The sequence below is a fragment of the Colius striatus genome, chromosome 3 (assembly GCF_028858725.1).
Source record: "Colius striatus isolate bColStr4 chromosome 3, bColStr4.1.hap1, whole genome shotgun sequence".
Classification (NCBI taxonomy): domain Eukaryota; kingdom Metazoa; phylum Chordata; class Aves; order Coliiformes; family Coliidae; genus Colius; species Colius striatus.
Genome location: NC_084761.1, coordinates 45,559,114 through 45,584,039, shown reverse-complemented (window position 1 = coordinate 45,584,039; position 24,926 = coordinate 45,559,114). Strand labels below are relative to the sequence as shown.

Genomic DNA, 24,926 nt, shown 5'->3' with positions numbered 1-24,926 from the left:
CAGCACAGGGCCACAAAGATAGGACAAGGGGCAATGGATATAAACTGGAAAATAAGAGGTTCCAAAGAAACTCAAGGAAGAACTTCTTCACTGTGAGAGTGATGGAGCACTGGAAGGGTCTGCCCAGATGGGCTGTTGAGTTTCCTTCTCTGGAGATATTCAAAACCCACCTGGCTGAGTTCCTGTGTGACCTACTCTAGGTGGTCCTGCTCTGTCAGGGGATTTGAACTAGATGATCTTTCAAGGTCCCTTCCAACCCTTAAGATTCTGTGGATTTGGAAGGAATGTGGAGACTGCATTCAGTTCTCCACCTTTTTCTATCGAGGAAAACCTCTTAAAACCCTAAGGAAAACATCCATTTGATCAGCCAAGTGACTTTTACGGCTCTGTCTGGGCTTTCTGCTGAATTGTATTGCAGCTTCTGTCCAGCCTGCATTCTTGGGTTTCCTTTCTGTGGAAACCAGCATCAGCTGAGAAGGAAGAGAGATCTTCACGGATAGCTGCATTTTGGCCTGGCACTAAGTTAAGGTGTAGCCAGATCTAGGAGATAATAACTGATCCCAAAGCCTCTATTAACCAGACAAAAGAGTCTCCTTAAAAGAAATAATGTCTGACTAAAACAGAAACAGCATTGCCCCCCACACCTGATTTAGATCCTGTCAAAGACTCTCTAAAGCACTCAAGTCCTTGTGTGAGAATGTGCAAACGGTTAAGTTCATGCCTTAATGTATGCCTTACTGCCTCCCAAGTTTCTCAGTGTCAGGGACATGCATGTGTTCTGTCTCTCAAGCAATGAAAGCTATTTTCCTGTCAAAATATAATGAAGTAATGATCTTTTAACAGACTATGTATCATTACACTTTCTTACGAATCAAAAAAAACACCAAATGTTGCATTTTTCAGTTCTCTTTGGCAAAGGGGGAATGTTAAGTCATGAAGAATAATTCAAGTTTGCTTCCTGTAGTCAATAAAAAATGATGAGCTTTTGCTGTTTTGGGGTTTTTTTATATTAGATTAGAGGTATGATGGAAATAGTAAGCATCATTTATTTTCTGATAGAAAATATGAAAAAAATCTAGAAGCTTTTGAAAAACAGAAAAATGCATGGAATACCCTTTAAAAATCAAACTTTTAAGAAATTGAATAATACATATATTAAACATATTTAAGAATAGTGCACCCTTCTATTGTTCATCATTTTCATTCATTCATGAAACATTTATGGTTTAAATAGCTTAAAGGAACAAATTCAGTGTGCCTGGAATGAACAAGGACAATTTAGAGCCGTTTGAAGACCAAAAAATAAAAGCTCTCATCTTAAGTAATGATGGAGTCTTCTGTAAAAACAAAAGGCTAAATATGGAACAGGCTTTAAAGCAGTTTAATGCTAATGTGATAATGGACACTAAATGAAAACAGGTAGCCCTTGAATCAGAAGCCACAAGTGTGGTGTTCCTTTTATATATATTAAGATTTATGTGATTGAAAAGGCTTGTGCACTTGCTCTTTGTTAAGCTATAATATGCATGTCTGACACAAATCAACTTTTTAAATGAACAAAACTATGGAAACACAAAACATAAATATCTTCTTGGATTATATTCTTTTTAAAAACATGTAATACAGTGGGAAACTGATAGATATGCAGTATTCACTATAAAATCCTTCATCATGTAATGATTTTTGTACATTTTATAGTAGTTTTTGTTACTAAGATTTTTTTTTTTAAGTGTATTCACAGAATAGTATTCACATAATTCAGATAAACGTGTAACAGTAGGCAGGAGTGTGTGCTTGAGCATACGTATGAAAAATCTAAGGAGGTGTCCAAGGTAGTTAACAGTGTATAAGCAGATTGTGTCTACCTACAGCTACTTCTCATTATAAGCTCAGTTTAGCTGAGCATTTGAAGAAAGGCTGGCTCAATCATACCTAACATGTTTACAATTTTGGAGCTGGCTTAAAAAAAACTCTCTGAAAAATGCCTGTTGGATCGTCATTATTTCTCAAATGCCTTGTGTTTCAGGGAACTGATATGAATCTTGACTCACATTTATTTCATGATTAGGCCTTTAGGTAAACCAGATTGACCACAGAACATCTTTATGAGTGTCTATATGATTTTTTGGCTGAGCCCAGAAAGCAATTTCTAGCTGTTTAATCTTACTTTTAATGGCTAAAGATAAAATACTTCAAATTTATCTGAATCTTTTAAATAGTATTTTTAAAAATTAGGGCTACATTACCAGAAATTGAATAAAGATTGACTCACAGAACAGAAAAAAATCTTGCTTAGAAAGGATGTTCAATATTATCTGGAAAATCCAATAAAAATGCAGAAAGCTCCACGTACCTTTTTTCCCGCTACTCCTCTGAGATGTTTTCTACTAGGGCATGTCACCAACTCTCCAATTGCTTTAGACTCCTTCCCTTTAAAAATGTAAGGCTCATTACCCAGCTAGTGTGTGTCAGAATAGCTTTATTTAATCAATGAATCCTTGCTGCTGCATGCTATCAGAGGAAATTTTGTCAGTATTTTTAATCAAAACTTTTAAAGGTTTTCATACTTGCATTCTGGATTTGTAACACCATAATCTTACCATCAAAATTCTTACCATGCAAATTAGTTTCTTTCCCTTATCAGTTCTGTTCCCTGTTCAAGATTAATCATTTTAAAGGATGCAAAATCTAATTCAGCCTTGAATGCATGAAACAGGTTGTAATGATGGAATTGGAGAAAATATACTGTCTGTGAAAAGCTTAAGGCAGATCCTACATTTATCTGGAAACAGGTATTTTCTGCTTAGAGGGTACATTCAGGACAGTTTCATTTTAATTTTCTTTTAGTGCTCTTGCCAAGGTATTTTCAGTTGTTTTTCTGTAAGAGTTTCAAAACAGCTCTGTTTCATTGGCAAACTTGCAGCCTGTATTTCAACACAGAAGCTCATAGAATTCATTAAAATGACAATCCATATCCCTGTATTTTAGCTTGGAAACAAATAGTGTATTCCATAAATTTTGTACTCCCACATGCTCTTAAGTCCATACTGTTCATTGTGGATGACATATAATGATTATTACTATTAATTTTGTGTACAACTTCTTGGTTGGTCAACAGCTGCCTGAATGTGAACTGGCCATGTGCCCTGGTGGCCAAGAAGACTAATAACATCCTGGCTTGTATCAGAAGTGATGCAGTCCTCAGGACTAGGGAAGGGATTGTCCTGCTGTACATAAAATACATCAAAGGGAGCTTATTTTGAACTTGCTGTAGTCTGATCCTATGCTATTAGGACGTAGCAATAGCAGATGGTGCATAGGTGTGACTCTGAAGCACATGGTTTACGTTACTTTTATCTGAAAGATATGTAGTTTTTGTGATCCAGGGCCAGTCAGTAAGATGAAGCAAAGCCTGGTAAGTGGCGACAATACAATGATTTGCTTCAAAAGTATACTGAAAATTAATATTGACACTGTAAGCTGTAGCTGTTGCTGGGAGTGGTAATCTTCCCCTTCCATTAAATTTAGAGGCTTGGATTTATCTGATGCCTCGCTTTCTTGTTTGTCAACTGAAGTGTTTAAGCAACTGCAAGGCAAAATAAGCTGACGAGTTGATCTAAGTAGCAAATGAAAACCTAAGTTGCCAGAATGAGTGTAAGCAACTGCACAGTAGAGATGTGTAGGACTGCTCCTCCTGGTAGCAGTGAGATTTTTTTTTTTCTAAGATGTTTGTGCAGTAATGGCAGTAACCTGCAATAAATGAAAGCTGGAGCATGGGCAGTATCAAGTTCATAGAAGGAAGTGTAAGACTGCACATTGTATTTCATGTCTATACCAAACATACAATCAGTTATTGCCAAGTAGTTGGCATGCATTAGCATGTTAAATTGTGGTATCTTGAGGAGTCAGATTAAACGCTAACAAAATGTATGTCCAAAGAAGATGGTGATAGACCTGTGACAGTAGCATTCTGTTTTCTTTTAACTTTTTTCCTTTTTTTGGATATTTTAGAGGAAAGTAAAAATTTGGTTATATCGATTCGGTCAAACAATGAGGGGCTTGATCTTGTAAAAAGCAGGATGCTTCATAATTCCTTGGTCTTGTCCTGTTCCCTTCAAGCTTCTGAGTTTTATTGTATTTGAACTACATAGGTTCTTTGACTGTAGTGAGGTAAAGTTTAGTTTGGTCTCAGAAATGGTCAGGGAAGGATTTGTTTTCACTTTCAGTTCTATACCTTTCAAACTAGAAATGGAAGATCGTGTGCTTGGAAAGCTAAAGGTACGGGTGAGATACTTCCAGTTTACATAATTATGTAAATATGTAGAAATAGTTTTCCAGTTTCTATCAAACGGTGAGAATATATGGCAACATTAGTGAAGTATGGTAGGTGGGTATAGTATAGTATAACTGTTTGCAAGAACCTGAACATATGTAACTTCCAGTTGGTTCGTTTCCAGGAAGCAACCCGTTTGGTTAAAGACAGTAGTGGTCATAGTAAACCTTTGTATGAGGGCTGTCTTCTACAGGCTGACACAAAAATGTCTAGATAACCTTCAATTTGGTCCTATTTTAAGACTGGTAATAATTTGATTATTTATATTTTGTGGAAGGGAAAAATAATTGCATGTGTTAAAATTAGGAGATGTGTTTGCTGGAAAAATGTCTTTTGAATCTCCTACAAGTTTTAACGGTAGCTGGACCTTGCTGTTGATTTTGCAGTCATGTGGGTGAATTGTGAGAAAACAGGCTTGCACTCATGTGACTAACTCAATTTCTTTCTGTCTGATGGTCAGAAATAAAAATAGTTTGTTATATAGCTATGGTTAATTTAGTGACTTGACCACATTACAAATGCAAAGGAATTTGTTTGGCTCCGTGTTCCCATTGTCAGTGTAGGGGCGTTCAATGGAATTGTTTTACAGAGAAAGCCCACAAGGTCAAGCCCAAACTCATGTCATTTGCAGGAAAACTGTCACTCTCCACAGAACTTCATTTTGCCCACTCCAGACTTCACTGAGCTTAGTGAGAAGAATGGTGAAGGCCTGAGGCTTGATCTTATACAGACAGAGCAAGTATTTGTTTTCACACATAGATTAGCGATTAGCAACAGAAGGTACATAAACGATTAAGATGTTCTTATTGCATGCTAGTCAAATAGGCATATGAGAACAGAAGCACAGTCACTCTGCTGGCTGACACAGTGATGGCAGGAATGTCCCATGCTTTAGGATAATTGCTTTAATTGGAACAGGTGTGCCATAGCACTGCGGCAATTTAGCTGCTTCGTGATCTCACTCTAAAGTTTACAAGCAGGCTTTTATGATTTTTCATTTCCATTAGTGGAACATCTCTGAGAAGCAACATGACCGACTTCAAAATATTTTCCATTATCTGCAAGTAGTTCTAAAGTGCTTTCTGCTGTCCTTCCCACGATGAATGCATTTTGGCTTGCTTCAGGGGATTTGCCTTGCAGAATTCCAGCAACCAAGAGCTAGAGATGCATTTTAAGATGCATTTACTGGATGTGTGTCAGGTGTGGTGGCTGGGAAAATCGATGGCTTTTGGATGAATGAGGGGCAGCTCATTATACTAAGGCCACTGATTAGTGCTGAATTAAATGTTCTCCTTCTGTTTCCAAATGGTAAATTGCAGAGGTTCTTTGAAATGAAAGTGAAACTTCTTCCATAGTTCCTTATATAATTTTAAGTTATAAGAGCAAGCAATAAGAGGAGGTGAATGATTCAGTTTCTGTGAAAAGATGACAAAAGGGCCAGGAGACTAAAGGTTTTTTGTTTCTTGAGTCTTATTTCAACTAGTACGTATGCTTGCCATTCTCATCCTACACACAGCTAAAAAGGAAATTAATCTTCTTGAGATTAGAAGAAAAGTTTTGCAAACCTCTGAGCGAAAAATGGGAGTCTGGATCTCATACACATCCTTATGTTTCTCATGCTTGACTTTTTGTCATTGGGCCACGATCCTTGTTTTCTAGGCAACCACACACCAGTAACTAGAGAATAGTTTTGCTTGTCAGAAGAACCCTTCAGGTTATGGATGACTGCATAAATTCTCTTACTGTTTCTCATTGCTCAACTAATAATACATTTTATTTCTGCATTTGAGTCACTTTCCAAGTAGGAGTAGTTGAAGCATAGCTTAATTTTGTCAGGATATGATAGTTTCTATTACATTAACTTTCAAGGGAATGAAATTCATCTCAGCTTACATTATATTCTAAGTGCAGTAACTTCAAAGAAATATTTAGTAAGAAATGAAAATAATGAAGAGGGAAAGGCTTAGTTGAGAAGTTAAGCATTGTTGCTGTGTATTCAGTATTGGGTAGTATTGCATTAAAGCTCGACTTCAGCTTTTGTTGTTTCAGGTTGAGATGATACTGTTTTGAATGCAGAGCTTTGTGTGGGCTTCAATTTTCAAGTAAACTACATTCAAGCATCTATGTCTTAGCAAAGTGTCTGGAGGTGAAAATGCTGTGAAACAGGAAAAAGCTAAAGTTACATGGAATGGATTTTAGATAGGAGTCTTCATAAATATTCCTAGGGTAAACTTTGACTCTACGTTTAAAATCTGGCAGGCATTTCGAAAGAGTAATATTTCACCTTTTAATCTAGTTTTAGGAAAGTAAGATGTAGGTCTTGCATTCCTGCTTAATATTGAAGTTAACTCTCAATCTGAAAGGCAGATCAATGGCAGAAAAAACCCAACCAAGCATGTAATTCAAAACAAACCTATATTTGGTTTCCCACAGGCAACTTGATAGTATTAGCTGTTTTTTTCAAACCAATAAACACTGCACCAAACTGCAGCATGAAGTACCTCACTCATATGAGTCTTCCCTCAACAGTATGACTCTTCTCTCTTTGTGTGGATAGAAAAGACAAATTAAATATGGCAGCTGTATTAAATGAAAGTTTTATGAGATGTACATTGCAGAGCCTTTCCTCCATCAAGTGTGGTGTTAAATATATTTCACTCTCTTGTCTTATACCAATAAAGCTTTCTTTCTCTTATATAAAAATCAATATAGTTAAAAAGAAATGCAGTCGAGCCTTCAATAAACATCTTAAAACCCGTTTCTCATTCACACTTAGCGATGATCAAAGCTATAGACTTAGGTGCAGATATTACTTCATCTTCTTTATTATTTCAATGCAACTTCCTCACTTTTATCTTTAGAATTTATTGATTACTCAAGTCTCATACTGCCCATTTGCACAGAGGTGAACTTTTTACCTTGTGTGTATTTTTATAATGGTTATTCATATCAGCTCTTTAAAAATATTTCTACCAAAGGACTTACTCCACATCCAGCACATAGAGGGCTCTTCAACTGTGCCTGAATGCTTGGGTCCAGCAGTTCTTTCCTTTTCTGGGATGTGAGAATAACTTTTGGGTGTTACCAGTTGTGCACCATTCCTTACCAGTGACTTGCTTCTATATGGAGAAGACACTTAGGCTCTAGGCCAAGTGGATGCTGTGAAAGACACCAGTAAATCACTGTCTGCACAATCATGACACCAAGATTTTGTGAAACTATAAAAGAGTGGTTTTACCATTAAGTCAAAACATGCTTTTTATATCCCTCCCTGCAATTTTACTTCATTATATCCTTTCCTAGTCCATCTTAATAGAAGGAAGAACATCTGAACATTATCTTAAAATGAGTCCTTTTAGCTTAATGATGGAATGTGAGCTTTCTATGCATATCTGAAGTAATCTCTAGTGTGATTATTTTATTCTTCCCACACATTTATCAAGGAACTCCTACCCTGTATACAGTTTTAGATTCCTGAAAAAAAAAATTAAAAGATAGAGAGTTAACAAAAGAGCAGAAATTAAAAAAAGGTGGGTGTTCTACAAAACCTCTCGCAGTGGGAAGAGTAATAATTCCAGTTTACAAACTGTAATGAAGGTGAGGCTAAGATTCATTTTGTGAGAGTCTAAAGACATTAGGGGACGTATTTCTCAGAGTGGATACTTCTTTAAGCTTGCAGGAATAGATAAAATTATAATCTATGGAAGTTGAAACTTAAATCTTCTTCATGGATTGTGTCCTCTTTAAATCCATATTTTTAAAGGACCAAAACAGGGCTTTTAGTAAATAGAGGCTGAAAGTAGAAGATGCTTGATGATTCCATTTCCTGTGATAAGAAACAGTGTGGTCAGACTAAAAAAACTTCTGATTTTACAGCTCGGTTAATATAATTTCTTCTTTTGAAACTGCACGGAAATCATCATACCTTTTTCTTTCTATTTTTTTGTGTGTGGGAATTATAGAAAGTCAAATGAATGTTACAGAAAACAAATAACATTGCAGCAAGTAGGTTTCTTATCCTAGTGTTGTAAAATACATAACTTTGCTCCAAGTTAAATGAAAAATACACTACTATTTATTTTTACAGTTGAACTTCAGCATTTCAATAGAAAGAGACATTTTTCAGAACAGAAAACATAGCAGTCACCTGTCCAAATATATTTTGACAAGTATTACCCTGCTCTAATGTATTGGTCAGGGTCAGTCATCTTGAAATATCAAAACCCACTACCATATTGAGCATAGCCTCATATGATATCCTGTGACAGAAAACTTTTTGAAAGGATCACCTCCATCCCTGGAAAGGTGATGGAACAACTCCTCCTGAGTGTTGTCAATAAACATATGAAGGAAAAGATAGTTATCAGGGGGAGTCAACATGGATTCACCAAGGGGAAATCCTGTTTGACCAACCTGATAGCCTTCTATGAGTGCATAACCAGCTGGCTAGATGAGGGGAGAATAGCGGATGTCATCTACCTTGACTTCAGCAAGGCTTTTGACACCGTCTCCCATAACATCCTCATCAGAAAGCTCAAGCAGTGTGGCTTGGATGAGTGGACAGTGAAGTAGATCAAGAGCTGGCTGAATGACAGAGCCCAGAGGGTGGTGATCAATGGCACAGAACTGAGTTGGAGGCCTGTGGCCAGTGGAGTTCCACAGGGATCAGTTCTGGGGCCAGTCTTGTTCAACAGCTTCATCAACAACCTGGATGAGGGGACAGAGTGTACCCTCAGCAAGTTCACTGATGACACCAAACTAGGAGGACTGGCTGATTCCCCAGAAGTCTGTGCTGCCATTCAGGGAGATCTCAGCTGGCTTGAGAGTTGGGCAGAGAGGAACCTCATGAGGTTCAACAAGGACAAGTGCAGAGTCCTGCACCTGAGAAGGAACAACCCCATGCACCAGTACAGGCTGGGGGTTGAACTGCTGAAGAGCAGCTCTGCAGAGAGAGACCTGGGAGTCCTGATTGATAATAAACTAAATATGAGCCAGCAATGTGCCCTCATGGCCAAGAAGGCCAATGGCATCCTGGGATGCATCAAGAAGAGTGTGGCCAGCAGGTCAAGGGAGGTTCTTCTCCCTCTCTACTCTGCCCTGATGAGGCCTCATCTGGAGTCCTGTGTCCAGTTCTGGGCTCCTCAGCTCAAGAGGGACAGGGAAGTGCTGGAGAGAGTCCAGCGCAGGGCCACCAAGATGATCAGGGGACTGGAACATCTTTCATATGAGGAAAGGCTGCGGGAACTGGGGCTGTTTAGTCTAGAAAAGAAGAGACTGAGGGGAGATCTTATTAACATTTATAAATATCTAAAGGGTGGATGTCAGGAGGTTGGGACGTCCCTTTTTTCTATAGTAGCTAGCAACAGGACAAGGGTTAATGGGATGAAGCTGGAACACAAAAAATTCCACTTAAACATAAGAAAAAACTACTTTACTGTGAGGGCGAGGGAGCAGTGGCACAGGCTGCCCAGAGGGGTTGTGGAGTCTCCTTCCTTGGAGGTCTTCAAGATCCGCCTGGACATGTTCCTATGTGACCTGATCTAGGTGAACCTGCTTCTGCAGGGGGGTTAGACTAGATGATCTCTAAAGGTTCTTTCCAACCCTTACCATTCTATGATTCTATGATGAGTATTAACAGATGTTTAAAAGGTGGGAGCTGTCCTCCAAGAAGTTTATAGACATGCAATGAACACAGCAGACTAAGCTATAGAGTCTCTACAGGTTTCAGCCTTCAGCTTGGTAAACTTTGCTTGAAAAATCTCCTGAGCAAAGAATTGACGAAAAAAAATTAGAAACAATTTCTTCTAAAAAGAAGGGAAATCCAACAGTTAAAGCAATAATCCTGGACTGGAGAACTAGTTTTAGATTCTTCTTTTGTACAAGGACTTACGTGAGATCCTTGACAAGATTCTTATTCATCTGTACTGTGCTTCCAACACTGCATCCCACTATCCAGATCCATTGTGCTTCTGACAGGCATTTTAACTCTGTTTATGACCACCATCTCCATGTCTCTTGGTGTTCACAAAGAAGAAATGTAGATGCTTACCTGCTAAGAAGCTCTGGTGCACTGGGGACAAGTGTCATTTAGGTTGCCTGACCCATCAGGAAACTTGGAGATACAGTGAAGTTTAATGGAGCTAAAGGGCAGCAGCTGTATCTGTTCCTGAGTCTCAAACTGTTGGTCCACAGGGATGTGATTGTGAGCTACTCCAAGGCTGTTAAGCTACTCTGGCATTTAATGTATATTGCATTGGTCAGCAAATCAGAGTTATTTATGGTTTCATAGCATCACAAAATGGTTGAGGTTGGAAGGGACATTCAAAAGCCAAACTGTAAAACCGCCTTGCTCCAGCAGGGCCACCTACAGCCAGGACAATATCCAGGAAACTTTTGAGCGTCTCCAAGGAGGGAGATTCTACAGCCTCACTGGGCAGCCTGTGCCAGTGCTCGCAGTGAAAACCCCAAACTTCCTGATGCTTAGCGGGATCCTCCTGTGTTTCAGCTTGTGTCTGTTGTCTCTGTTTCATACTGTCACTGTGGTAACAATATGGAAGAGTATCAGTCTTATTACTGGCATCATGTTTTACATTTTAAAGGGAAAGTGCAACTTAAAAAGATATAATTCTAGATTTATTTTTGCCAGGTTTGTAAGTAATTTTGTTAGAATAAGGACACTAAAGGAAGGTCACCGACTATCCTAATACCATGCTGCCAAAATATCCTAAACGTCCCAAACATGATGAAGTCAGATCATGTCTGGTGTTTAAATATGTATTCTATACTTCTGCCACTAAAAGCTAACTGTTGCATTTTTTTAATAGTTAATCACCTATTTGTCAAGAATCAAAGAGTGAGCAGGAAATGTGAATATGCTCTGCTTGCTACACTGAGATTTCTGCATTTATTCTGAAATACTAGTTGAAGCTATTCAAAACATAAAACATTCTGAGCTATTTTACCAGGCAATCTTTCTGCCTTGATCTAGAAATAAGCAGATGGTTGTCATTTCAAGGTGATGACTTCTCTTTTTTTTCAGCCTCTCAAGTTTTTAAGAGGGGAGGAAAATGATCTGTCTTCTGATATTTACAATAGATACAAAATGCATTTAAAATTATTTTTTAAAAAATGTTTTCTTCTCTCTAGAAAATACGAAGGATATTCTCGTGATATATGAACATGAAGCAGAAGAGTGGGCTATGTATTTGAAATCTCTTTTTGGACACATAGTGAAAGAAGAAGGAATCTTACTTTACAATTGTAGTGGGTCTGGGACGGTAGTGATTTTCCACAGCAGCTCCTGCAGTGCTGTGCTTACTGTTGATATCAATATTATGACTACCGCTTGCACAGCATCAGGGCTGTCCCTCCAGCATTCCTTCCCCCACCTTCACCAATAGCTGTGGGTGGGCATGATCTTGGGAGGGACTATGGCCAGGACAGCTGACCCAGGCTGACCAAGGAGATATTCCATACCATATGACGTCAGCTCAGGAATATAAACTGGGGGAAAGGAGCAGGAAGAGGAGGCGAGATTCATTTCTGGCTTCCCAAAGCAACCGCTACGCGTACTGAAGCCCTGCTTCTCGGGAGGTGGCCGGACATCGCTGCTGATGGGAAGTAGAGAGTAACAGCTTATCTGCTTCTGCTTTGCTTCCCGCGCGCGCGGCTTTGCTGCTTATTTATTAAACTGCTTTTATCTCAACCCACGAGATTCCCATCTTATTTTCTCCCCTTCCCTGGCTTGCTGAGGAGGTGGGGGGTAAAGCGGTGTGGTGGGCACCTGGCATCCAGCCAGGCTCAAACTACCACAGCCCTTTTGGCGCCCAACGTGGGGCGAGATAATAGCAGATTTACATTAACTGCATTGCAATTACAGTAAACCAATGAGAGCAAAGTTCCTGTGCTGGTCACGGAGCCTTGCTGTTATGCAGCTTATCTTACACTTTCTAATGTTTGGGAACATGATGCTCCTAACATTGACTCTCGGCTGTGCTTTAACCTTAATAGCTTTGCTAAGCTGGCTATATAATTTTGTGAAGAGGATGAAAGGGCCTGGGAACATGATGGCCCAAATAATAATAGCAAGTCTCATTCTGTTACTGATGAATTTAGTGTGCTGTGGGAGCTATCTTGTGGAGGCCATGGGGCAAAGCACCTCTTTCTCCTCAGCTCGGACTGATCTAGACAATTCTGTTACACAGACTTCCCAGGTCCTTAGTCACCCTTATACGAGAGTTTTAATATTACTAATTAACATGGTTGGTATATTATATATCTTGTGGAATCTGGAGTCATCTGGGTATCAGAGAGTACAAATTTGCGATGGAAACATGTTAAAATGCCCCCTGAAGCGGCCAGTCCCTGGGTGGCAGGGTATGTGGATGAATTTAGGCAAATTCCTAGGACGGTTATCACCTCCTGTAATCTGGGATTTTACATCTGAACAGATAAAAAACCCTGCTTTACTGACACGCTACCTGATAGAAGGGTGTCTTACCTACCCTAATGAGGCCCATCAGGTTCAGGCATTATACTGGGGCCTAGCCTCTGCCTACCGAGCTGCATTCCAGTCCTCTCAGAAAACTGTAATTGAAATGGAAACTCAAACGGTACCTGAGACCAACATAGTTGAGTCAATCGCAGTCCAGCCCTCTCAGAGAACTATGGCCGAGGTGGAAATTCAAACTATACCTGAGACCAACATAGTTGAGTCAGTCGCAGTCCAGCCCTCTCAGAGAACTATGGCCGAGGTGGAAATTCAAACTATACCTGAGACTACCATGGTTGAGTCAGGGAACCAAACAACAACCACAGTGGTTGCCCCAGTAGTGAAAAAGAAGCAGTGGATAAGGAGGTCAAGTCCATATCATCGATTAGTAAGGGCAGACGAGGAGGAAGAGGAAAGGCTAGAAGAAGAAACTGGTCCTTCGGTAAGGAGATCAGGAGAAGTGAGAGAAATCGAAAAGGAAATGGAAACTACTCGGTCCCTCACCTCAACAGAACTTAGAGATATGCGAAAAGATTACAGTCGCCAGCCAGGTGAGCGGATTGGTGCCTGGCTGCTCCGATGCTGGGATAACGGGGCTGACAGTCAACAATTGGAAGGCAGAGAAGCCCAACAGCTAGGATCTCTTGCTAGGGACCGGGGAATTGATAAAGGCATTGGAAAGAAAACCTCAGTTTGTAGTCTCTGGAAACGGCTCCTCTCAAGTGTACGGGCAAGATACCCATTCAAGGAAGACCTTGTAAATGCCCGAGGAAAGTGGACTAGAGCTGATGAAGGGATCCAATATCTAAGGGAATTAGCTGTGTTGGAAGTCATCTATGGTGATCTGGATAATGTCGAGGCCTCCACAGATCCAGACGATGTCCAGTGTACACGGGCCATGTTGAGAAAAGTGATCCAGAGTGCCCCAGCTACATATTCTAATATCCTGGCAATGGTGTATCATCCAGACATGGACATACCAACAGTGGAGAGGGTATCTTCTTGGTTACAGAACTATGAAGAGAGCCTCTGCACCTCCTCATCAGTGTGGGATGATGGCCTGATTGTTAGATCTGCCTCAAGAACTCAGTCATCCACTGTCCCGACCAGGGGAAAGGGAAGTCCCAGACGCAGGAGTACACCGCGAAATGAACTCTGGCTCTTTTTGCGTGGCCAAGGAGAGGATATGAGGAAGTGGGATGGTGAACCCACTTTTAAGCTAGAAGCGCGTGTACGTGAACTAAGGGGGAAGGCAGCTGTTAGAAAAGGACCGCCCAAGAGGGCTGTCAGCAGAGTGGCTGCCAAAACAAAAGAGGACAATCAACAATCTCCAAGACATAGAAGAACTGCAACTACTTCCTTCGAAGCCGATGAGGAGACTTCAGGTCTGCAATTGCAAGGATCAGATAGCGAATACTCTGATGAAGAACAGAAATAGAGGGTCCCTGCCTCCAGCCAGGAGGAGGAAAGGGATGACCGAATCTACTGGACTGTGTGGGTTCGATGGCCTGGCACATCAAACCCACAAAGGTATAAAGCCTTAGTAGACACAGGGGCACAGTGTACATTGATGCCATCAAGGTATAGAGGCACAGATTCTGTCTGGATCTCTGGAGTGACAGGGGGATGTGAAGAATTATCTGTATTAGAGGCTGAAGTGAGCTTAACAGGGGACAAATGGAAAAAACACCCCATTGTGACTGGTCCAGAGGCCCCTTGTATTCTTGGCATAGATTACCTCAGGAGAGGGTACTTCAAAGACCCCAAGGGGTATCGATGGGCTTTTGGTATAGCCACTGTAGATACAGAGAAAATCAAACAACTCTCTAATTTACCTGGCCTCTCAGAAGACCCTTTTGTTGTGGGATTGCTGCAAGTTCAAGAGCAACAGGTACCAATTGCTACCAGGACAGTGCACCGGAGGCAATATCGCACGAACCGAGATTCCCTGGCTCCCATCCGTGAGTTGATTCATCAACTGGAGGCTCAAGGAGTAATTAGCAAAACTCATTCTCCATTTAATAGTCCCATATGGCCTGTGAAAAAATCTGATGGAGGGTGGAGGTTAACAGTAGACTATCGTGGCCTGAACGAAGTGACACCACCACTGAGTGCTGCTGTACCAGACATGTTAGAGCTCCAGTATGAACTGGAGTCAAAAGCAGCCAAGTGGTATGCTACGATTGACATCGCTAATGCATTCTTCTCAATTCCATTGGCAGCAGAGTGCAGGCCACAATTTGCCTTCACATGGAGAGGTGTCCAATATACCTGGAATCGATTGCCCCAGGGGTGGAAACATAGTCCTACTATTTGCCATGGTCTAATCCAAACTGTGCTGGAAACGGGTGATGCCCCTGAACATTTACAGTACATTGATGACATAATTGTATGGGGCAACAAGGCAGAAGAAGTGTTTGAGAAAGGGAAAAGAATAATACAGATTCTCCTGAAAGCTGGTTTTGCTATAAAAAGAAACAAAGTAAAGGGACCTGCACAAGAGATACAGTTTTTGGGCATAAAATGGCAAGATGGGCGTCGGCATGTGCCTATGGATATTGTGAATAAAATAGCTACTATGTCTCAACCGACTAATAAGAAAGAAACACAAGCTTTCCTGGGCCTTGTGGGATTCTGGAGGATGCATATCCCAGGTTATAGTCAGCTTGTGAGCCCTCTCTTTAGAGTCACCAGAAAGAAGAACTGTTTTGAGTGGGGCCTTGAGCAACAACAAGCTTTTCAACAAATTAAACAGGAAATAGCTCGTGCAGTCGCCCTTGGGCCCATCCGTACAGGACCAGATGTGCAGAATATCCTCTACACTGCCGCTGGAGAGCATGGTCTCACCTGGAGCCTCTGGCAGAAAACATCTGGAGAAACCCGAGGTCGACCATTAGGGTTTTGGAGCCGAGGATATCGAGGATCGGAAGCCCACTACACCCCAACTGAAAAAGAAATACTAGCAGCATATGAGGGACTTCGAGCTGCTTCAGAAGTCATTGGCACAGAAGCTCATCTCCTCTTGGCACCACGTCTGCCTGTGTTACACTGGATGTTCAAAGGGAAAACCCCTTCTATACATCATGCAACCAGCGCTACATGGAGTAAGTGGATGGCGTTGATTACACAACGATCTCGGCTGGGGAAATCTAATCGCCCAGGAATCCTGGAAGAAATCATGGACTGGCCAGAAGGCAGAGATTTTGGAGCATTGCCTGAGGAAGTAGCTCGCGCCCAAGAGGCACCACCATATAATGAACTATCAGAAGATGAGAGGCATTATGCTTTGTTTACTGATGGATCCTGCCGCGTGGTAGGAAATCATCGTAAGTGGAAAGCTGCTGTGTGGAGTCCCACACGACGAGTTGTTGAGGCCACTGAAGGAGAAGGTGAGTCAAGTCAGTTTGCTGAAGTGAAGGCTATCCAACTAGCTCTAAAGATTGCAGAACGAGAGAAGTGGCCAGTACTCTATCTTTACACTGACTCCTGGATGGTGGCTAATGCTCTATGGGGATGGCTACAGCAATGGAAGAAGACCAACTGGCAGCGCAAGGGTAAACCCATCTGGGCTGCTGCATTATGGCAAGACATTGCTGCTCGGGTGGAAAATATGACTCTGAAAGTACGTCATGTAGATGCTCACGTGCCAAAAAGCCGTGCCAATGAAGAACAATGGAATAACCAACAGGTAGATAAAGCTGCTAAAATTGAACTAGCTCAGGTAGATCTAGACTGGGAGCGTAAAGGTGAGCTATTTATAGCTCGATGGGCCCATGAAACATCAGGACATCTGGGAAGAGATGCAACATATAGATGGGCTCGTGATCGAGGGGTGGACTTGACCATGGAAGCCATCACACAGGTCACCCATGAATGTGAAACATGTGCCGCAATCAAGCGAGCCACACGAATCAAGTCTCCCTGGAACAGAGGCCGATGGCTGGGTTTTCAGTATGGTGAGGCCTGGCAAATTGACTATGTTGGACCACTACCACGAACACATCAAGGCAAGCGGTATATACTCACCATGGTGGAAGCAACTACTGGTTGGTTGGAAACATACTCTGTCAACCACGCCACTGCCCGAAATACTGTCTTGGGTCTTGAAAGGCAAGTTTTGTGGCGACACGGCACTCCAGAAAGAATTGAATCAGATAATGGAACTCATTTTCGAAATAATCTCATAAACTCCTGGGCAAAGAAACATGGCATTGAGTGGATATACCACATCCCCTATCACCCACAAGCCTCTGGAAAGATTGAGAGATATAATGGGTTACTAAAGACCATGTTGAGAGCACTGGGCAATGGGGCATGGAAGCAGTGGGATAAAAATTTAGCAGAAGCCACTTGGCTGGTCAATAGCAGAGGTTCAACTAACCGTCCTGGTCCTGCCCAAACAAAACCACTACATACTGTGGGAGGAGATAAGGTCCCCGTAGTGCACCCAGGGAAATGGCTGGGGAAGGCAGTATGGGTTGCACCTCCCATGGGAAAAGGCAAACCCATTCGTGGGATTGTCTTTGCTCAAGGGCCTGGCTGTACTTGGTGGGTGATGAGAAAGGATGGGGAAACTCGATGTGTACCTCAAGGAGACTTAACCTTGGGGGAAAAATAACCTGTTACGTGAGTTATCTGTTGTAGATGAACTTTGCAAGAAAAACCGAACAAGTGGACAAACCAAGCCGGTGCTGGTGCCCAACACTGAACATACTGTTTCCCCTGGCCTGGATATTCATCTTGATGGATGAGACAGAAGTTATGACCTGCTCCAGTGAACATCTACAGAGAATGAAAGATATAAGAATGTTGTTTGTTTGTTTGATGCAAGATGCAAGAGGGAATACAAGAATGATGTTTGTCTGTTGAAGAGTGGGGGTACTGGTTAATGAGAGTATATAAGAATGTATATGGATTGTTAAGATGGTTTGTCTGAGCATGACATAAATGGTATGGAATAAGGGGTGGAGACTGTAGTGGGTCTGGGACGGTAGTGATTTTCCACAGCAGCTCCTGCAGTGCTGTGCTTACTGTTGATATCAATATTATGACTACCGCTTGCACAGCATCAGGGCTGTCCCTCCAGCATTCCTTCCCCCACCTTCACCAATAGCTGTGGGTGGGCATGATCTTGGGAGGGACTATGGCCAGGACAGCTGACCCAGGCTGACCAAGGAGATATTCCATACCATATGACGTCAGCTCAGGAATATAAACTGGGGGAAAGGAGCAGGAAGAGGAGGCGAGATTCATTTCTGGCTTCCCAAAGCAACCGCTACGCGTACTGAAGCCCTGCTTCTCGGGAGGTGGCCGGACATCGCTGCTGATGGGAAGTAGAGAGTAACAGCTTATCTGCTTCTGCTTTGCTTCCCGCGCGCGCGGCTTTGCTGCTTATTTATTAAACTGCTTTTATCTCAACCCACGAGATTCCCATCTTATTTTCTCCCCTTCCCTGGCTTGCTGAGGAGGTGGGGGGTAAAGCGGTGTGGTGGGCACCTGGCATCCAGCCAGGCTCAAACTACCACAACAATCTAGAGACTTCATCTTTCAAGCACCAGAAGCTATTCTCTTTACCCTGTTATAAATGTAAAGTCCTGATACTGTCATGTGGGCTTCTTAACTGCCTGAATCGCAAGAGAAGTCATTTTCTGGAGCAAATTCTAAAACCTCCAGATAATGTGGTGATTCTACTTTGTGGGGTAGAGAATTCGGAGATTCTTTATGAGATACTGACTTTGGATGGAGGCAGCAAAGAAATTTCCGCTGATCAGGAACCTGAGGAATATCTCTCTGTTGTTACTGGAATTATTCAACCAGGTAATCTAAAAGTGATAACTTTGTATAATTATTAAAATTTTTTTTAGCTGTTATAATTTGGAAGAGAAAAAAGCAGTAATTCAGATTTTATGGAGAGGTCATCTCTCTTCAACTTAATTCAACAGTTTTAGTTTGATATCATTGATATGTGATGAAATGTTTGTACTCTTAGCTTCATTTTTGTGGGGAAGAGGCTTTGGAAAGTCTAAAAGATGCCACTGGTAGTTAACCTACCTTCACTACTTCATGGTGAGATTGAAGGGTTGACATACACTTGTTTCTCTGTTTCTTGATTTACAAACCTCAGAAACTACATAACTATGGGTTTATGTTTCATCTCTTCAAATTACCTTAATGTGGCAGTATATGTATTTCTTGTAAGTCAGACAGAGTGAAAAATAAATATGGAGTAAGACATAGATGGCATCACTTCCTGTGTGTCACACAAAAGCTGTAAGAGCACAAGTTCCCTCTTGCTTTCACAAAAACAAGTAATAAATCTGTACTGGAAGGACTAAAAGCATCCAGTTTATATGTGTTTGCATGTCCATGGAAACTACAATGAAGCATTAATGTAAAGATTAGCACTTCTGGAATGTAAGAAAAAACCCTCTCCTGAGAAAAGAGAGGTACTGAAATAGCAAAATCTGTGCACGTGGTATAGTTTAATCCAAATTTTAACCTTGCCATGGTTTGCACAAATGAAAACAACAGATAACTTTTGAAAAACAGATGCATGGGTCACTTTGGAAAAGCAATCGAAGTAATGCACAAATTTCAAGTACATTTCTATGTATTTTCTTTTGAGAGCATATTGACTACTGATTCTTTGTAGTCTCTAGGTCTCTTACCTACTCTCAGCAGTTGCTATTTTGTCATGATTTTGTCTACCAAGCAGAATATTTTGTTTCTGTCTTTGTTAGGTGCCATTTTACTGGTATGGGAGCTTGTGCTTGAGAAATATATCCTACAGATTAGGAGTTTTACTTAGAAATTAACTTGTTTTTTAATGAAGATGAACAACCAAGAATATTCTTTTGAACATGGGGTAGAGTGACCCCAGCTGAATCAGAGTGACCTAGCTGGATGTCCCTGCTCCCTTATGCTTGAGCAGATAAGCTTAAGCATAACAAGGACAAGTGCAGAGTCCTGCATCTCGGAAGAAACAACCCCATGCACCAGTACAGCTGCTGAAGAGCAGCTCTGCAAAGAGAGACTTGGGAGTTCTGATTGATAATAAACTAACCATGAGCCAGCAATGTGCCCTTATGGCCAAGAAGGCCATGAGGTGCATCCTGGGATGCATCAAGAAGAGTGTAGCCAGCAGGTTAAGGGAGGTTCTGCTCCCCCTCTACTCTGCCCTGGTGAGGCCTCATCTAAAGTACTGTGTCCAGTTCTGGGCTCCTCAGCTCAAGAGGGACAGGGAACTTTTGGAGAGAGTCCAGCACAGGGCCACCAAGATAATCATGGCACTGGAGCATCTTCCTTATGAGCAAAGGCTGCTGGAACTGGGGCTGTTTAGTCTGGAGAAGAGGAGATTGAGGGGAGATCTTATTAACGTTTATAAATATCTAAAGGGTGGGTGTCAGGAGGTTGGGACATCCCTTTTTTCTATTGTAGATAGCAACAGGACAAGGGGTAATGGGATGAAGCTGGAACACAAAAAGTTCCACTTAAACAGAAGAGAAATCTATTTCACTGTGAGGATGACAGAGTAGTGACACAGGCTGCCCAGAGAGGCTGTGGAGTCTCCTTCCTTGGAGGTCTTCAAGACCTACCTGGATGTGTTTCTATGCGACCTGATCTAGGTGGACCTTCCAACCCTTGCCATTCTATGATTCTATAACATAGGGCTTTCATACCTGCCCAATATGTGTCTATGCACAGTCTGGCTGTTATCAGATCACTGCTTTCAAAACTGTCCTTCCCAACCATCTTCTTTTCTCACATTTCTTGTTGTTCAGTATTTATTAACCTTTTCCTCAGTGTATCTTTTTCTGGGCATCTCTCAGGCTTTAAGTTTGAGGACTAATTACAGTTGCTTGGTTTGGTTTAGAGTGTGTTTGTGATTTCTTGTCTGTGTCTGATATCTAGCTTCAGACTGAAATTCCCTGGCAGCTTTTCAGTGGAATGAAAACAGTGAGTCTATGTTATACGTGTGTGTCTGTATATAGGAAGAAGGAACTGGGCCCAGAGACTGTTGACTTATGCACAGGAAACTGCAAACTATTTCCTAGAAGGCAGATGTTGGTTCTTTGCTTAGGTCTGTGCATTCACAAAAATATTTATTGCATCTGCCCTTGGGATTTCATTTACATTGTAATGTCAAGTGACTAATAGGTGCTCAAATTATCTGTTCTTTGTCAGTAGTCAATATTGGCAACTTCAGAGATGAATGCAAAGCTGAATTAATGAATAGCTGTTGAAGGCCTGGGTCTCAGTGTGTACATCTTTATGAGGGATGCATAGACTGTGTCTGAGATCAGACAAATGCAATTGATGGAACTAGACCCAGGACTGAGGGTAGTGTTGCTGCCTGGTGCTTCATGGAGTAAGCCCTGCTCTGTAGACATTGCTGAGAACTGCTCTGGCCTTTTTTTTTTACGTACTGGTGTGCACTGGCAGGCCAGCCGAGATCAGTGCTTGCCAGGAGATCTCTGTTGCACAGTGAAAGAATTCTGAGAGATTTGCTGTCAACTAGATGTTTTAAGCTCTGAAGAATGAAGATGTGCATGTTACATCACTATTTACCATTGCATAAAGATAAGGGTGACTATTTGCAGTGCCTATGTTTATGATATGTTTTTGTAGCATCCTATCAAGCTCTTAGGTTTTATGATATCTATGGTATGGATTTTGACAGATTATGCATCTTGGAAAAAGATTTTGTCATTATACTTAAAATAGCTTGCTAAGGGCTTATTAAATAAACTTGGTTTATTTTTCCCAATATTTTTTTTATGCCTTTCTTCAGGACTATGTACTCACAAGATTTCCCATCTCCATATGGATCATCATCTTCTGTCACTTTTGTTTTCAGTGCTCATCCCTTGTCCTTTATATTTCTACTTCTAGATATAGTGATAAAAACACTTTTGTGTATGTTCTTCATGCTTTTTCATTCCATTATGTTCTCCTTAAACCATTCATTGCTGTTAATGTTTTCCTTCATGCATTTCTACTTTATTGTCTCTTCGCTATTAACACGAGCTGTCACTCTATCAGTCTTAAGTAGTTAGTGATGTGCTTTAATTACAATGATTACATGGCACCACCACGTGATGCTGATGTGCACTGCTGCAACTGAGTTCTGTTAATCACTTAGCACAATGGACCATTGAGATACTAAGTCTAATTGATGTCAGGACTCAGGAGTGGATTGTGGTCAGTTAGAACAACTGAAGATGGATTCGAAATCAGATTGTTACCTCATAATGTTAATAATGATGTAGCTTAGGTACTAGTAATAATCACTTTTCCACCAAGCTTTCTCCTTACCCTGCAGAGTTCCTAGACAAGGTAAGTTCTCAGCTGTCTCTTCTCCTTGAGATTGTATTATCTTTGTACAGTCTCTACTGTCTGAAATTGAGAGGGTGCAAAATAAATCAAATCTTAGTTGATATGCCTCCCCTCCCATAATTTTGCTAAAACCTTTCACCTACCAGATGATGCCAATTTCATCTTGTTGGAGCAGCTAGAGCTCTTCATCTGTTAAAACTTCCTTCTAACTCCAAAGTAATATACATGGCAAAAATTCTAGGCAAAACCCAATACTAAGTAAAATGCTCAGTGAAACTAAATAAAATGGAAGATGCAGGGCTTTTTGTACGCAGCGTAGAGCCTGTTTGCTCTATAGTGTGGTTCTAATGCAAAATCTGAAGGGTTTGTCATTCCTGTTTGAACATGTTCTTGGAGGAGTAAAAGGAGAACTAAGACATGGAAACTGGACACTCTAACATATATTTCCTGAATGGTGACAGATTTTGTTGTATTTACCTTATGCATGAAGTGGAATGCAAATATTTTTAATATTGTCAAAAGATTCATTTAGGAGGACTTGATCACAAAAAATGTCACTATTCACTACAATTGGATTTAGAGGTGGTTTTGAATTTTGTGTAAGGGCCTGTTGAAATAAAAAAGGACAAATCTCTATGAAAGAGTAGAACACTCAGAACTTTTATTATTCTATGTTAATGTCTAAGATGGCCCAGGGTGACTGTAGAATTGTGACTTTTTTTTAATAGCTTTCCCTAATATTGCTTCAAGTAGAACTGGGAGACACATTTTGTCTGCATCTATCTCTTCCTTTCCCTTTTTCTTTCTACAACTTATCATTGGTCTGCTGAACTGTGTACCTCTTTTTTATATTAAATTGACATACTTTCAATTTATTAATTCAGTACCCTGGATTTTTTTAACCTAGACAGAACTGGAATTTTTGTTTAGTCCTGAAACACTTCCATTTTAAATCAGGCTAGCCATATGTTTAATCAGTGCATTTGTAGATATAGCTATTTGCAGCTGGAAGTAGTTGCTTCGATCTTTAGATGACCTTAATTCCTCTAATAGTTATTTGTGCCTTGGTATTGACGATGCACAAAGATAGCAGTTCTTATGTAATACAAATAATATTCAGTGTTACCGTTTGTGAAGTGTGCTGACAGTTTCATGAGACCTTTTGGTGGGACTTCTCAGTACAGCTCAGGAGTCATAAGTATCCATTACTCTGCTTGCATTTTTATTAGGTTTCATTGTTTACAGCACAACAAAACAACTCTTGTCACTTCTATAGAATTTTATAGAGTATCTACTTCTATAGAATTTTAAAGTTGAGAACTGCTCAACTAACCCACATGTATCCATTCCTTACCAGCTATTGTACTGAAAAGTGAGAAGAGGTACATAAAGTAATATAAGCCAGCTGGGAAACTGTATCCACCATCTTTGACAGCCCAGGAAAAGTGATTTTACCTGAGACAGCAATATGCCATTAAGTTTTGACTGTTGCCTAGAAAGTATTCAGTGTACCTGCACTCAATTTTAATCACTAAAAAAAGTAATGTTAAGAAAACTACTTTTGCAGTCACTAGTAAGGTATACGTCTGAATTAATGAGATACTAGCCCTGGGTGTTTGTCTCAAATAAATATAGGACAAACAGGCTGTGAGCTTAAAATAGGGCTTAGCATATGCAAATTTTCAGCCCACTCCAAATATGAGGGCAATTTCCATTGTACGTGTCACAGAAAAGAGAAATTAAGCAGTATATTTTTACAATAAGCTTTTATGGTATTGTGTTCTATTTCATTTTAGTCTAGTGGCATAAACTTTATTGGAATTGTGCAAGAAATTTGGGTATAACAGTAAATAGTGAGGTAATATTTCACATACTGAATTCACAGCTTTGGTGTTCTGTAAAATTTTCCTCATGTTGGTACTCATATACGACTACCTAATGATGGTGGATTTTCTTAAGCTGTCAGTAAGACTTGTACTAATGAACTAAACTCCTTAAGCTTTCCCACTGTCTTCATGGACACAAAAGACCAAGAAAACAGAGGGAAGTAAGGTGGGTGGTTATGGCCACCTATACTGACAAGGAGGTTGCAGTGAGACCACGTGGCTGTGTGCTTCCTATATACATTCAGACAGTGTATACAACTGTTTAAGCACTTTAAGGGAGTGAGGTCATCTGCTTATTGAGGAACACTTTAAATGCCAATTAATTATTTTTATTAAAATGAAAATGATCTGTATGAATTTATTGTAAGCAGAAGGGGCAATTTGTTAGCTAAAAGTGTGTTATGGTATAGTCTTTATTTCCATTTTGGTCTGCCCATGAGTCTTTGAGTCTTTGCTATGCAGGGACTGCTGCTAACATTACCACATTACTAAATCTTCTTGAGATATTGTTTCTCCATCTCCACACAGAATGATTGCTGGGATGCCAATGCAGTGATGGGGATCTGTAACAGGGATGACTGTCAGCAAAAAACTGTGGTTAATGTTATTAACTTGTTTCATCTGGCACGTGATCTTGGCTATTTCAAACCATAAGGGAAACTGGAGGGTGAGCCTGGAGATGACAACCAGAGATATGATGTTGAGACTGCCACCTTCTCCTGCTTCAGCTTTGTTCTTTGTTCTTTCTTTTATTTCTACAGAATCCAGAGATGAGTTTATTTGGTATATAATCAAGGTTTCTTGGAAACTCATGTTTTGATCCATCAACATAGTGACCCGTATCCTTGGATTCTGAAGTATGCATATATGTGATATTTTT

At 40.7% G+C, this 24,926-nt stretch overlaps 1 protein-coding gene across 1 annotated transcript in view; it reads left to right on the top strand.

Annotated features, from left to right (window-relative positions):
* Nucleotides 1-24,926, top strand: part of BANK1 (B cell scaffold protein with ankyrin repeats 1) — a 165,718-nt gene that overhangs the window by 5,641 nt on the left and 135,151 nt on the right. The window contains exons 2-3 of the mRNA XM_061993195.1: nt 11,480-11,596; nt 18,360-18,641. Of these exons, the coding sequence (XP_061849179.1) occupies nt 11,480-11,596; nt 18,360-18,641 (399 nt within the window). The remainder of the gene's footprint in view (nt 1-11,479; nt 11,597-18,359; nt 18,642-24,926) is intronic.